Source organism: Mastigoproctus giganteus, chromosome 4 (genome assembly GCF_048544385.1).
Source record: "Mastigoproctus giganteus isolate SK-2022 chromosome 4, ASM4854438v1, whole genome shotgun sequence".
NCBI classification, from domain to species: domain Eukaryota; kingdom Metazoa; phylum Arthropoda; class Arachnida; order Uropygi; family Thelyphonidae; genus Mastigoproctus; species Mastigoproctus giganteus.
Window position 1 is genome coordinate 101,332,405 of NC_143578.1, and position 16,530 is coordinate 101,348,934.

At 34.1% G+C, this 16,530-nt stretch overlaps 1 protein-coding gene across 4 annotated transcripts in view; it reads right to left on the reverse strand.

Annotated features, from left to right (window-relative positions):
* Nucleotides 1-9,727: 9,727 nt before the first annotated feature.
* LOC150086955 (tyrosine-protein phosphatase 69D-like) overlaps nt 9,728-16,530 on the reverse strand; it is an 823,111-nt gene continuing 816,308 nt past the window's right edge. For all 4 annotated transcript variants that reach the window (XM_090371707.1, XM_090371706.1, XM_090371704.1 and 1 more), the window contains one exon: nt 9,728-10,489. In XM_090371707.1, coding sequence (XP_090227833.1) covers nt 10,406-10,489 — 84 coding nt within the window. In that variant the 3' untranslated portion in view covers nt 9,728-10,405. The remainder of the gene's footprint in view (nt 10,490-16,530) is intronic.

Consider the following 16,530-nt stretch of genomic DNA (forward strand, 5'->3'; position numbering starts at 1 on the left):
AATGCCTGTCCAGTTCCTCCTTAAATTTATTCAACCTATCAACTTCCACAACGACAGATGGAAGTTTGTTCCGGCAATTAACCACCCGCTGGCTAAAGGAAAATTTCCGCACATCTATTCTACATCTGTCTTTTCTTAATTTGAATTTATGCCCCCTTAGATTCGTAATCTGAACAAGTGGAAGGATCCCATCAGAATTCAGCGTGCTCAACCCATTCAAGGCCTTATATACCTCAATCAGATCACCGTGCAGGTGCCTAGTCTCCAGCCACTGCACTTTGCAGAACTTAAGCCTCTCTTGGTAAGAGGATTACTTCATTCCCCTTACCAATCTTGTTGCCCTTCTCTGTACACGCTCAAGTAAAAACTACATCCTTCCTAAAATGAGGCCTCCAGACCTGTACGCAGTACTCAAGCCGTGGCCTGACCATTGCTTTATACAGAGGGATAATCACCTCCTTTTCCCTTCTAGCAAAATTCCTATATATCATTGACAAAATCCCATGACCTGCCCTGGCCGCCTGTCTGCATTGCTCAGAAAACTTCATATCTGACTGCACAATTACTCCCAGGTCTTTTTCATTTTCTACCACCTTAAGTGTAGTACCACACAGTTGGTACGTTTCTCTGGGGTTACTTCTACCCATATGCAGTACTTTGCATTCGTCAAGGTTAAACTTCAGTTGCCACTTCTTAGCCCATCTGCCCAAATTATCTAGATCCTGTTGCAGTAGCACACTGCCATTACTGTCATTAACAACCCTGCCAACCTTTGTATCATCTGCAAACTTCGACATTAAGCCTGATATACCTTCATCAATATCATTGATAAATATACAAAACAACAGTGGACCTAACACCGAATCCTGTGGGACTCCACTAATAACATTAGTCCACGAAGAGCAGCACCCATTGATTACCACCCTCTGCCTTCTAGCACTTAACCATCCTTTTATCCATTGTAGCAACTTACCCTTAATACCATTCTGCTCCAATTTGTACAATAGTCTTCCATGCACAACAGTGTCAAAAGCTTTCCTGAAATCCAAATTATTTTTTGCATCCAGTTCCTTTGTAACCACATCATAATATCCTATCAAATTTGTCAGACAAGACTTTCCCTTAACAAACCCATGCTGTGTCTGAATTATTGCTGCAGTCTTGTCTAGATGATCCTGCAATGCATCTTTAACCAGTGACTCCATTATTTTACCCGGAACAGAAGTTAAACTAACTGGTCTGTAATTACTCGTGTCACCCTTCGATCCCCTTTGTGAATTGGTGATACATTTGCACATCTCCAGTCCGTGGGGACCTCCCCTGAATCCAAGGATGCTCTCATAATTATGGCTAAGGGTTTGCTTAGTTGCTTTGCCGCCTCCTTTAATATAACTGGATAGATCCTTTCCACCCCAGGTGCTTTTCTTATGTTTAACTTCAACAATTTCTCCTCTACTAAAGATGCTATGACATATATTCCATGCTGTTACTGAGAGATAAGCTTTGCTTCCTTTGCTAATATAAATAGTATCTTTCTTACAACTCTAGCATCAAAATTCAGATAATTTTGATATTGGAGTTTTAAGAAAGATACTGATACAGATAAAGACTGAAACATGCTTATGACTTTCTTGTGGACAGTTCACTAGACTAAAACAAATGGGAGCTGTCATCTAGAAATGTCTAGATTTAAATTATTTAACTATTCGATAAACCATTACTTCGATTAATATCAATACATTATTCATATTAATGTAATAAGTTATGAATTAGTTATTAATTAGCTATTAACAGTATGTTTTTTTTTTAACACTTCATTAAATATTTCCTAGTTGTATCAATTATTGCAATAAATTACCTTAAATGTTCTTTCGGAAATCAGTGGAATCACACTCCAGCTTTGTTACAAAAGAAATACTTCTTTCTGTCCACGATGTCAGTAGACAACTACACAAATAATTATAATAACGATAAAAGCAATGTAAATCAAACTTGCTACTCTCCATTAACACTAAACAAATTGAAATACAGTAACGGCTTTATTAGCACTGGGCATGCGCGTTAGTACTCTGGGTTTTTATTGCTGCGTTAGTTCCATGTTCATACAATGATGGCACTGGGAGTAATTGAACAAGTGTCCACTCTGTAGTACAGAGGATGCTTTAAATCTTTGATTAAATTGATTAGAGATTCAAATACAAAATATGTTCTTGGCATTTTCATTAATTTTGAAGGGGCTTTTGATAATATCTCTTGGGACAGTGTGTTATTGATGCTTTGCCTTGCAAAATGCACCTATCAGCTTTTTAGAGTTATTGGTAATTATGTTAAGGAAAGATCTTTTACAGTTAAGTCTAGTTGGAATTCGTTAACTAGATCTGCTATTCAAGGATGTCTGCAAGGATCTATTTTTGGACCGCTAATGTGGAAATTGGTATTAGGGGATTGGTTACGGAAGTAATATAGTCATGTTCATATGATTGCATATGCAGATGACCTGTTAATATTAGTTGAAGGCTCTTCGCAGCTACAAATTGAACAATGATCTAATGAAATAATAAAAGATCTGAATGCTTGGTATAAATTCCATAAATTAACAATATCCAGGTCAAAAACAAAAATATTATTGCAAAGGAGAAGCTAGAGAATCTCGTGTGCAGATTGGTTGTGAAAGTTTCAAGTCTGTTAAGAATATTAAATATCTTGGAGTCTTCATTGACAGAATTCTTAGATTTGACACACACATCAATTTTCTATCTGAAAAAGTTGCAAAATTTGTTAACATAATAGCAAGAATTACTAGGAAGGAATGGGGTATAAGAGGTAGGGCACTATCTCTCCTTTATGACTGTGTTTTCCTGCCTATTGTTTCATATGGTATCTCAGCTTGGATAAACTGTGCTAATTTTAAAAAAATATATAAGACAACTATATTCTATTCGCAGGATGATGCTCCTGAAGATGGCTCTAGTTTGTAGAACTGTCTCCACTGATGCACTACAGATTGTCACAAGGAAAATGCCAATTGACCTCTTTCTGATGTGTGGAGTAATGACTTTCAACATTCAGATTGGAACTCTTTTTATTATTCATGATCTTGAGTTATATTTGGCTAATGATCCTAAGAATAAGGCCAAGCAAATCTTCGATATCTTAATGACTCTTTGGAATCGTAGATGAGCTAACTCAAATAAAGATGAAATAACTTGCAGGTTCTTTTCCTCTGTTGTTGATGTTCCACCATAAAAATGGTTTGTGCCTAATCTACATACTATGTTTTTATTAACCGGTCATGATTCATTTTTAGCAAAACTGAATTAGTTGGGTCTTTCGGACAGGTTGCAGTGTCACTGCACGGCTCTGGAGACATGGAGTCATGTTTTATATTATTGTCATGAGTACTTGGATTTCAGAAATGAATTTTTATTTGCTAGTCCTAATCTTGCTCACCTGATTAAGGGCATTGAGGCTCAATTAATTAAGACTGAAGAAGATTTTCAGGCTTTTCAAAAATTTTTCAAGAAATTTTTCCAGAGAAGATTAGTGCTGCTTGAACTTGAGGAAACAACAGTAGAAGGCTTAGACTATTGACATGAATGTTGTGTAGCAGTTAAAGATGCTGAAATAAAGTGTAATTGACCTGGTAGTTAATGATCATCGTGTTCCTTTGTAAACAGGCTAATCTTATTGGACAATTTATGTAGTTACTTGTGACCATATTGTTATTTATCTTCAACTCATAAGATCAGTGGCTCCTTGTGCCATGTTTGGTCTTATCCATGTCATATGGCTCATTGTGCTGTGTGCTTGTCCTGTGGTTCCTTGTGCCACAATTTATATTTCTGATTTATATTTCTTTATAACATATGAATCTGCATATAATATATATGTATATAGCCAAGTTGCCAGTTTCTGGCTAGTGACCGCTTGCTAATAAAAATGAAAAATGTGGAAACTCCCCCATCGAACAAGTAAGTAGGTTTAAATATCTAGGAAAGATCTTTACAAATAATAATGACCAAGACACAGAAATTAGAAGCAGAAATGGTATGGCCAAAGAGGTATTTAAAAATCTTAAGAACTTCCTCTATGACACAAAACTGGATTTTCAGAAAAGATATCGAATGACCAAATGGTACACATGGAGCACTCTTCTATATGGATGTGAGACCTGGGTCATGCGGAAGGCAGAAATCAGGAAACTGGAAGCCTTCAAGTTGTGGACGCTGAGAAGAATGCTCAAAATTCCATGGACAGATCGAGGCACCAATGAGCGGGTCCTTAAGAGGACAAGAACACTACTAACTACAATTGCAAAGAGAAAGACTGCCTACCTCGAGCATATTATAAGAGGCTCACAATATGACCTGCAGAGATTAATCCTGTAAGAGAAGATTAAAGGAAAAATTGCAAAATGGAAGACAAAGAAAAAAACTGGCTTGATAACATCAAAGAATGGATGGGATCTTACGACACAAAAATTATTTCAAAAAACAAGAGACAGAGTTGGCTTGAAAATGTTGGTCTCCAATGTTCAAATTGAACATGAAACCTGAAGAAGAAAACAGCATCAGCAAAAAAAAAAAGAAAAATTTTAAAAAATAATAATAATAAATTCCTATTTAACTTGTAATTATTAAATTACTAACAAAAAGTATATGGCTTTTAAAGTGATTTATTAGATAACAACACTTGTCATGATATTTTTAAAATTAATTATAAATTTAGTTATCCAGAAGATTTTAACTGGACTGTCTGTCACACATGATGTTGAGATACATTATAATATATTTTTGTAATTTTTTTCAAAAAAAAGTAAGTGATGTTGATGGAAGTTGTCAATGGCATACTTTTATAAGTCAATTTTAGAACATGAAATGAAAGTGGCTACATAACTTCATTGTGAAAATGATTTAAGAACTATAAAAATTATGTGTAGTAGTCAGTGCTTTTTTTGGGACCGTACGCAACGGTATGGCGTATTGGCGCTTTATTAACAGTGACGTGGCAATGTTAGAGAATTAGGAGAGAGTGATTTTTCTTTTATCCTGACAAATAATCGTCTGTTGTTTTGCGGAAGTGCATCATCCACACTTCCCATAAATTTTGCCTATCTCTGTTTGCATGGCCATAGTACCTGGATGTCTGAATGATGGCGACATTTTGCGTCAGCATCATTCGGATGCCGATGGAAAAAAAAAAGAAAAAGAAAAAGTTCAAATTTAAGAACTAATTCAGAGAATTAGTGAAATATCGAGAGAAGGAAAATGTGGACAACGAAGGTTGTTCTCATTTTCCTTCTCTTGATATTTAATGCAAAGTAGGCATTCCTGTCATCAGAACATCAGTCTTTTTACCTTGAGGCTTTCCTGCATCCATTAAGCATGGATCTAATCAGTTTCATTCTGAAACTGATTAGATCCATGAACAACCTCATTAGAACAACCTTCGTTGTCCTCATTTTCCACAACAGGAAACAGGACAACAAAACCTTCTAAACATGAAATGTTGGTAGCTTTTGAAACTTCATTGAGGCCTGCAGTGTGAAGAAAATGTTCCTGAAAATACAAGATATGTCGAAACAAATACGAACTTTTTTTAAGGATCGGTGTGCACTAAAATTCAGTAGTGAACAGTGCCATTGCACCATGTTTTGTTCGTAGTGAACTACCAAAGTAGATAATTGGTATTGTTTTAATTGTATCTCATATTGTGAATACCTTCACAGCGAGTTGCCATGGTATTGCACTACCTCGAATAAGTAACGCTTCACCAACGGAGAAGACTAATGTTACACTAGTGTGGTGGCATCCGCCGAGAATAAGTAACGTTAGTCTTCTCCATTGATGAAGCGTTACTTATTCGAGGTGGTTCGATACTATGGCAATTCGTTGTGAAGGTATTCACAATATGAGATACAATTAAAACGATGCCAATTATCTACTTGGGTAGTTCACTATGAACAAAACATGGTGCAATGGCACTAACCCCTTCACTAGTGAATCTTAGGTGTAGTCCCATGCTTTATGCAAAATAATCGACTAAAATCCAGTATACAACAAAAGATAACCAAATATTTTGCAAAATAATTCTTAAGTGTAATAATATTGTGCATATCATGTATGTAAGAAAAAAAATCGTATCTTAATATGTTATGCATTAATAAATTCATTTTGAAATGTTATAAAATTTATTTATTCCCACTTATTTCTGATTTATTTACCATTTTTTACTTGTTGAATGTTGAATTGTTTTTCATTGTGGAAAAGGTCATATTTTTTTATAACAAAATTTTTGTTTAACAAATTTTTGCAAGCAAACAATCAATTTCATTATATAGAGGTCTACTCACAATCTCATTAGAGATTGTGAGTGAATTAGTATTAAAAAAAACTGTCCTGAACCGTAAAGTAAAAATTTAAAAGAATTACTAGTTTCTTTTCACCTTCCACAGTTAAAAAATTACAAACAAGTGAGAATGTGTGAAGACAACTACAGGGACTGTGTCAGAATTTTTGTTCCTGATAGTATCTGCATCCAACAGCAAGGAATGACTGACATAAATGACTGGCCAAGTTGCTGGATATGCTTGTCAAAAAAAAATGACTTCTGTGCATAATTGATTAAATTATCAAAATAAGAGACTTGGCTGTGCATTATGTAAACAAACTGGAACTCTTGGAGTGGTAAAGAAGATGGGCATGAACATTTCTAAGGAATGGGCAAACAATGAAGTTACCTATTTTGGCAAAAGCAGACACAACAGCTACTGTCTTTAAAAAAAATGTCGATCACAAGGAAACAGGAGGGACATAAAGCTGCTATAAAACTGCTTGCAGAAGCTGAGAAAGAGCCCCTTAAAAATCTGTGTTTAAAGAGTTTATGTCATGAAAAATTAATAACAGCAAAAAATTTTTGCATCACATATAAGGTGGCCAAAGAAAATCAGTCTTTTCATAATTTTGAATCAGAGAAACCTAAAAGAATTAAATGGAATTGGAATGGGTCATATTCTTCATTCAACTAACACTTACTTGCATTAACATCTTGAACCTTTACTATTTGAAAAACGATTTTATTAGCCAAATTTTTCTTATTTCGTCACTATATTAGTGACGAAATAAGAAGAATGAAATAAGAATGACAACGATTTTATTAGCCAAATTTTTCTCATTTCGTCACTATATTAGTGACGAAATGAGAAAAATTTGGCTAATAAAATCGTTGTCAAATAGTAAAATTTCACTGATAACTGACGAATCGACCATGGTGAGTAAGAAATTCACTTTAATCGTTTATGTTCGAACTTGTATATTTGACAGTGGAATGAGATCTCCCGTAAATTTGTTTCTGGACTTGATCGAACTTGAAAGTGTTACTGCAAAAGGGATATTTGATTCTTTGCTCGATTGCCTTCAGTCATACGGTATGATGGAAAACTATTTAAAAACTCACTTAGTTTGTGCCATATGTGATGGTGCAACTGTTATGATGGGTAGTAAAAGTGGCATTACGAAACTAATGAAAGAAAAATTCCCTTCTTTAATAGCGTGGCATTGCACTAATCACCAATTAGAACTATCAGTTGGTGATACTGTGAAATCTGTTGCCGGTATCAATAGATTTAAAGCATTTATTAATAAACTTTACATCATGTATAATGCATTTGCCAGAGAATTGAAGGTGTGTGCAAACTTGCTGCATATTAAACATTTAAAAATTGGCAAAATTTTAAGCACACGATGGGTGGCATCGAGTTTCTGGACTGTTTTGGCTGTTTGGAATAACTATGAGGTGTTAGTTAATCATTTTCAAAGAGCAAAGAATGATTCAATACGGGACCAAAAATAAAGAATTTTTGGATTACAGAAGAAAATTACAACTACAAACTTTATATTAGACTTAGGTTTAATGTGTGATGTTCTTTAAGAATTATCAGACCTGAGCGTGGATTTGCAGGAGTGCAGTATAGATCTACAGGGCGAATAAAGAAATTGAAATTGTTGTACAACTTTTTCATGAAAGACAAATAGTTCTGGGACAATATTACAGAAATTCCACCAAAGCTGCTGTTGTTGTTGTTATTTGGTTTTTAGGAGCATTAGCAAATAAGGCCATATTGCTCCCAAGATATGCGGTGGTCATTCCCTGACCTTTCTGCATCCTTCGTATTTGGCCAAAGCTGCCGAAAATCTATGATTTCAAGGAGTTTCACTTCATGGGATGGCGCCTTCGTGGGCAGGGGCAGCAGTGCGTAGCACACACTTCTTGATTAGACCGGGGTTTGAATCCATGAGCCACCAAATACGGAGGATGCGGAAAGGTCAGGGAATGACCACCGCATATCCCTGGAGCAATATGGCCTTAGTTGCTAATGCTCCTAAAAACCAAATAACAAACAAACAAGCTTCATGGGATAGATTGCAGAAATTATTCTCCAAAGCCAGAAGCTTTCTACAGAACTTTGAAACAATCAGCAGAAAGCAGGCTGCTTGATAGTAAAAATGTCGATTTGGCAGCAGCATCAGCCCAAGTACTTGATAGGAAACATTGGCCTGAAGATATTAACTCTCAAGTGACATTTGGTGAGAATGAAGTTACAAAATTGTCAGTTAAGCTTCAGTTAAATGAAAGAGACAATTCGTGGATTCGGGAATACCTAATTGCAAAGAGTATTTCGGAAGAATTGAAGCATTTAATGAACGCTCTGAGCATGATACCAATTTCCTCGAGTGAATGTGAAGGAGGATTTTCACAAATTAACCTGATCGTCAGCCCGACCAGAGATTTGTTGATGACAAAAACAATTTCTTCACTACTATTTCTTAAAATTGTAGGCCCACCGCTGACACACTTCAATAGAGCAAAATATGTCAACTCGTGGCTGCTACGGAAATGGAATTCAGCAACACACATAAACAATAAAAAAACAAGTCAGCATATTGTGTCGGATGAGAACTTAATAAATATTGAAATTTTCTATAATAACTTTATTATGAAACTATCTACATTTTACTTATTTTTTATATATTTGTATAATAAATTTATGCTTAATAAACTGTGTTAATATACTTAATTTGTTGTTCTTATTCCAAAAACATTAGGATTTAATTTTTTAGTTTACTTTTCATATCCTTTTAATTTTCAATTTTTGCTGATAGCAAAGAATGAGTACTGACACCTATTTTTTTACAAAAAAAGGACTAGTAGTAGTTATGAAATGGAAATTTCATATAGGCAGGGCTGCAGAAGAGAGAACTGCACTAGACTAGGGATGCAGTATTTAAAAAAAGTTTCTTTTTTTCCTTTAACTATGAAGTCATGTATTTTTAATATAGGCACAGAGCAAATGCTTAGAAGACCTGTTCAATATTTTGAGAACAGAGTGGCTAACAATTTTATGTTATAAAGTAGCACTGCTGAGAAAAGGATAAGGTTATCCCCTCCATACACTATTATAATCTTATGTCATTCTGTATTTTTTTAAATGTTTTTGTATTTTTTTTATAGTTTGGCAGAACTTGATAATGCCAACTAATAACTACTGTTTTTCTGTTTTGACTATTTTATTTCAAAATTGATTTCATTTCCAAAATCATCAGCCTTTATTACATCATCTTTTAACAAAAAACAAATTCAAAAACTATTATTAGTCAAACCAACAATTCAAAAAACAGTTTATTTACAGTTATGTCTATAAGAAATTCTTTCTACATCCAACAGCTCATCAACATTTTGGTAAGGAAGGCAATGTATGCCTATGATGTCGGTATGATGTAAAGACTTAAGTACAGTGTTCTGGGTTAAAATTTCCACAGGAAATCAGGCACTGTCTTGCTGTTGAGCTGATTTTGTGCACCCACTGCTTCAACCTTGGAGGCACAGATGTGGCAAGGTGCATAGGGCATTATCAATTCCTCAGTCAGATATCATTCAGTTTATCTCTGTGACTGCCAGAGAGAAGCAGCAGCAATAGCCCACTTCCTCATTTGGCACTGACTTATTCTTCAGCAATTGCATCTGTATGGTTGAAACAGTTTTCCTTAAGGGCACATGTTATTTATGGCTGTAATTGGCCTTCATGAAGTTTTGCATGTCATGGGTCACAGTGCTTAACTTTACATTTGAAACTAGCAAAAATATTTTATTGTCAAAGAGTGTAAAGTGATGTGAACTCTTCATGGATCACCTTTTCCTTGTTTATATCAATCGCAACAGTATTAAGCAACTTAACAACTTTTTTTTATTTTCAACATGACATAACTCTTTCCAAACAGTGCTGAAAAACTACAGGAGGGGACTTAAAAAGACACCAGTACCAAGCACCTGGCAGTGTTGAAGGACAACCATCAGCATCACTTAGTTGTGCTGATGGCAAATTTTTCATTTAGTTTTTTGGCAGAGATCATAACTGTGTGTCACCCATGTCACAGAGGCTATGAGTTTCAAGGTATTCAAGTAGTCCTCTATACAGGAACTCATACTGGTCCTAGGTAGGAAAAAAAAATAATATATATATATATATATATATATATAAATAGTAATTAATATTTTGAAAATATGAATGCATTTGAACAATATTTACCATATTTTTAGATTATTGGAATGGTTGATCAGGAGAGGATAATTATTATTTTCCCCCATTTACAATAAAAGAAACATGAAGCTGTTCTGTGATCTACTTACAAAGATTTTCCAGACAAATGGTGTGTATTCTACAGGGTGCATGAAAAGTCCCTGTGCACCAGTGGAAGTAGTTACAGTGAATGTACATATGGCAGCATTTCCCAAACTTTTTTAGTCACGGAACACTTTTCATCTCACAACATATTCATGGAACACATGAAACACAAGTTTAGCGAGAGTCAAAGAACTATTGCTAATATTTTATTACATATGGCGCACTGTGCATCAGGAGCATCTTTATTTCCAACCAACACATGTAAAGCCGAACTTCAAATAACTGTCCTTATACTTTCGTTTGGTCTTTTATTAGTTGGTTCCTGTTTTTTCACTTCGGATTTCTGGGGAACAAAAGGCCGTGATTGTTCATCCTCACTTTGAAGTGTGATAATATTGTGTTCGTTTTCATCGGCCACAGTTGCACTACTAGAAGTACTTTGCTTTTCTCGTATTAACGTTCCTTTTTTTTTTTTCAGCCGCAAATCCATAGTTACATATTTTAATAATAATGCTGTATTTTGAAATACTAATAATTATCAAAAAAAAATTTATACAAGGAAGTGAGTTTAGTTATGATATTGGTTTGCTTCCTCCTCTTCTTCAAATCATGTACTGTACTCCAAGCTAAATCGCATACGAATGGCATATTAGATCACTATATTGCTACTTTTTCGTAGGTGTCATTACTTCTACACATACTTCTCTATGCAAAGCCTGCCAAATTAAAGTGTTCTGCAGATCTATTTGATTATTAGTCTATGCCAGTATATTAACCAAAAAAAATTATGTTAAATATTATAATGATACAAAAGTGGTGTATGCTACAAATATGAAAAATTAATTTTTTTAAAATTATTAATTATGATTTTTCGCAGAACACTTGGTCACATCTCACGAACACAGTTTGAGAAATGCTGACATATGGTTATAACAAGTGTTGAAAGTGATCCCCATGGGCATGTGCACGAATGAGCATCTACTCATGTTATCATGTTGGCAAAGATTCTTACCAGTTTACTGATATAAATATTTGCCAACTAAGAATAGTTTGCCAACTAAGAATCTTAGTTTGCCAACTTTGCAAACTCTTAGTTTGCTAACTAAGAATCTTTGCCAACTACAAGAATTGTCTTGGTAAACTGGACTTTTCATTGCATCCCACAGATAAATATTGAGGTAATAAGATCAGGGTCTGTGTGGTCTAATGTTCTTGGAAATTATGCAGTCATTGAACCCATCATACACTATTGCCATTGATACATAAGCCATGTGCACCACTGGTCAATTTTGTCCTCGGTTAATCCTGTAGTGGCAGTGTTACACCCATGAAGTGTAACAAGCCTGTCATTAATTTTGGCTGAAGATAAAAATATGTGATTTTATGTTCCATCATAATAAATATAGACAAATTTTTACTTGGTATGTTTTTGAGTTTTTATTTATCATTTTCCAGGAGTCATAGCATGACTACAACTAGAAGGTACCACCCCATCACATTTGTTTACTTTTAACTCATAGTAATGCTAGAATGGGAAAATAGCATCAGCAGCTGACTGCTACAAAACTTAGAATTGTGTTTGTTTCTAGTTCAAGTTATTTATAAAAACTCTCCCACATGATGTTATGATTGTAAATGGTTTCTAATGGTCATAAACTATGTCTTTTTGAAAGATTAATTTTTGAAATATTTTATTACTTTTGAATAATAAACATGGAAAGCGATAATCACTTGAGATAGAGTTGGTGACATGCATGGTATTATAATTTCAGGTACTTAACAGCATGCCAAATTTGCAAATGGAAGTGAACAATAGTATCTAATACAACGGATGCCATTTATTGTGATCACTTTGGGACACAGCTAAATGGATAACAATAACTGATGGAACAAGAATGTAGCTGTTCAGCATTGTTTATTGATGCAGAGCAGAAATGTGTACATAGAAAGGTGGAAGGGAAGTGGATAGAAAGAAGACATTAAAATCAAGCAAATAAAGAATACTTTAATTTGACTGTCCACTATTTCTTTGAGAAAGTCATAAATAAGCTATCATAATCCACACAATCTATTAAAAACAAATAAAGAAAATATTAAAATCAAGAATTAGAAAAGGGTTAATGCTTTACTGTAAAACAGTCAGATTGGTAGGAATACCAATACAGTACTTTCTTTCATGGGGTAATGACACCAACAACCATATGAACTGTACAAAGCAACAGCAGTAACTAAACATGCAACATGTCGGAGTTCAAGAACAAATCGGGATGTTATGTAATCGCTTCCAATGCACATGTGTAAACCATGATAAGACAAAAAAGTGATAGCATAAACTGAAATTCTGATTACAACAAGCAGTATTTTTCTATGTATTTGTATACACTGGATCATGACTTCATAAAAGTGTCAACATTAAATGAATGATAACATTATCCACGATCACCATAAGTGGTGTGCACTGTATATGCATAGTTTTATATATTTTTTTGTATTATTTATGCATATAATAAGCTAAGTAAAGTGTATGCACATATATTTCTGCTTATTATAAGCAATAATCACTTGGGATAGAGAGTTAGTGACATGTGTAATATTAAAATTTTGCATGCTTTACGGCTGCCAAATTTGAAAATGAAAGTGAATAATAGCATCTAATATATACATATTTAAATTTTTTTTGAAAACTATTTATAAATATAATAAACAAAAATACAGGCACATCAAATTTAATGGTTTTTTAAACTGGGAAATGGCAGAGTCTAATAGCTTCATTTTTATGTTTTATGCCTATAATGATTTTATAATTTTAAATGGAATTACAATTTTTCTTGAAAATAAATTAAATAAGGTAAATTAAATAAAAATTAATTTAATTAATTAATAAAAATTAAAACATTGTAAACAACACAGAATTTTTAAATATTTAATTTTTTATTAAAAAACTAAAAGTAATTTTTTTGTTTTTTAAATAAAAGGTATAAAAATTCTGCATTTTTTAAATATTTAATATTTTTGTTAAAAATAAAAATATACATTCAATATGTATTACAATCCATTAAAAAAAGAGGAAATATAGCATTCTCCAAGCAGAATTTAAAAAAACCCATAAACTTTTTCCAGAAAAAGCACCACCACCACTGCTGAGTTAAATGTACAGTAAAGGGGTAAAGAATCATACTACAACAATGCTCTGAGCTGACAGTTAATAGGACCAATTACTCGTCTTTTTGATATTCAGCACCCTACACCAGCGTTTTTGATCATGCAGTGGTAGCTCCTGAATAGTAATACAGTGGTAGCCGTGTATAGTAATACACGGCTGTTTTGGGAATTGATGTAAATGGAACTACACTGCATTGTTGAAAAAGATGACATCCAGAATATCTTCTCCATTAGCTGTAAGGAAGTCTCAGAGCCATCAGTAATACTGCACATGCTTCATGTGATCACATGCATGCAGTTTACTAACCCCAGGGTCTCACATCTGGAGAGTATGGGCTTGGCACACCCAGGGTCCTGAGCTGGATATCATCATTCTTCTCTTCCTTGGTGATTTCCTTCTACTTCTCTCCCTCTCTCTCTCTCTTAGGGTAAATTAGAATTTTTTTTTTTTTTTTTTTTTTTTTTTGGCTGGTGAAGCAAAAGCTGCAGGCTTCCTTGCACCATATGGCTAATGATAATAATAATAATACACACCAATGTTATCTGGTATGGCACAACTGCATGTAGTTTTTAAGTGCTTTCCTTATTGATCCATATGAGGTGCCTGCCTGCTGTGACAGTTTGCACACTGACTTTTTTTAGACTTCTTCTGATGTAATCAGAAATGTCCTGTATACTTTGTCCTCTGTTAAAACTGATGGTCTACCAGACCTCAGCACATCTGCATGTGATGAAGTTTCCCTAAACTTGTTACTCAACCAACTGCTACACTATGTTGTGGTGTGGTACATGGGTTTCAGGATACATTTCCCTAGATTCTAATATATTCACCTCCACAATGAAACACATGTTCCACCAAAAATACTTGAACTTCGATTGACAATGCTATTTTCACAACATTTGCACATTTCCAAGCAGCTCACTGGTTCAGCACTAAGGGTTGAAGAGCAGTGGAGTATTGAAGAGTTGGGATTGTGTGACAGTAGTCATATACACCACTTTATGGGACTTTTCTACTTCCAGCATAATGCAAATACAGGTGCAAGGGACTTTTTTTGCTTACTCTATATTTTGAAGCGAAACTATTCATCAGTGACTTATTCGCCCACATGCCCAATGCATAGAATAGTGTTTCTCAAACTATAATCTGCTAACAGATCTCCTGAAAACCAATGCAGAGCATCTTATTACAGTATGGCCACATTAGGTCGGTGTTTCTGTTACAAAAATTTATAAATAAACACTTTACAGAAATAACTATTATCTTGATTAAATTAAGGCTAAATAAAATATATTTATATACTGAATGATTCAAAGAACACAGAATGAACCCTATTACATTGTATGAAATATGGTATATACAATTATAAATATATATTTAAGTGAAAATTATATTAAGGTGAAATTAAATGATCTGACAATAAAAGATAAAATATATACATTTACAGATAAAAGTAGCAATGAGATAACATTTTATTTTGGCAAAAGCAGGAAAAAATAAGTCTCAATTAGTATAGAGCAATTTGTTTAAAGATACAATATGGTTAGTTACTACACAGGAAAGACTACCTTTGATAGAGCTTTTACACTTTTACATTTTAATATTTTATGAAGAAAAGTAATTGTAGTAATTATTTTATTTTCATTTAGTAATGAGAAATATGTGATTATCCTTTTTGGTACTGTGATTATTCTTTTTGGTACAAAAGATCTAATATTTGATAAACAAGTAGGCACAGGGTAGTGGCATAGCCCTTTTTTAAAATACTTATAACATGCACATTTTTGAGTAGCTTTCATAAATTTTTTAAATAAAATTGCAACATTATTAACTGTGCTGTTGAAATAGCACCTTTATAACTTTTTTTTTTTGAAGTGAAACTTCTTTAAGCATATTCCAGGCAGTTTTCAGATGGGAGTAACTTGCATTCGTGGATTGACAAAAAATGCAACAGAGCAAACTAAGCCATAAGTAAATGCATTACATACAGGTGCTCTGAACAGCCAATTGTCATGTACTAGGCTGAATGCACCAGTTCTTGTCTGATCACTGAAGTTAAGCAACATTAGGCCCGGTTAATAATTGGGAGGGTGACCACATGCAAATACCTGGTATAGTTAACTCTTTGCCTTCCTTTCTTTTAAATTGGTAAGGTAATAAAGTGTAAATCTGTCCTTTATATCTTTACTTTTATAGCCTGTGGATAATATTCCTCCTATTTTCGCTTATTAGAATCAATGTTAATAGAATTAAAATTCAATTCATAAACGTGATCCCAATGACCGGCGCTTACTACCTATCATATAGTGAATGGTATTTTGTTATAGAGTATCCATCATAAAGTGATTTGATCATATTGTGAACCAATCGTAAAGTGGGGGGTCGACTGCAGCAAGCGCTGTAAAGTGTATAGCATACGTGCAATGTGCCTGTGGATTGACAAAAATCGGCAATAAAATGCAACACGAAACGATTCATCCCTCCCCACTCCATGCCAGGCACGAGTGACTCATGACCCAATCAGTACCCAATCATACCCCTACTGATTGCATCATGCTATTTCTTTTGTCATTCTCCACCGTATTTCATAAAAAATTTCGACAGAAAAAAAATTTATAATTCAACATGTCAAAGACTAATAGTGAGCATTGTAAGGCTGTATAGAGCACGTGTAATGTGACCACCA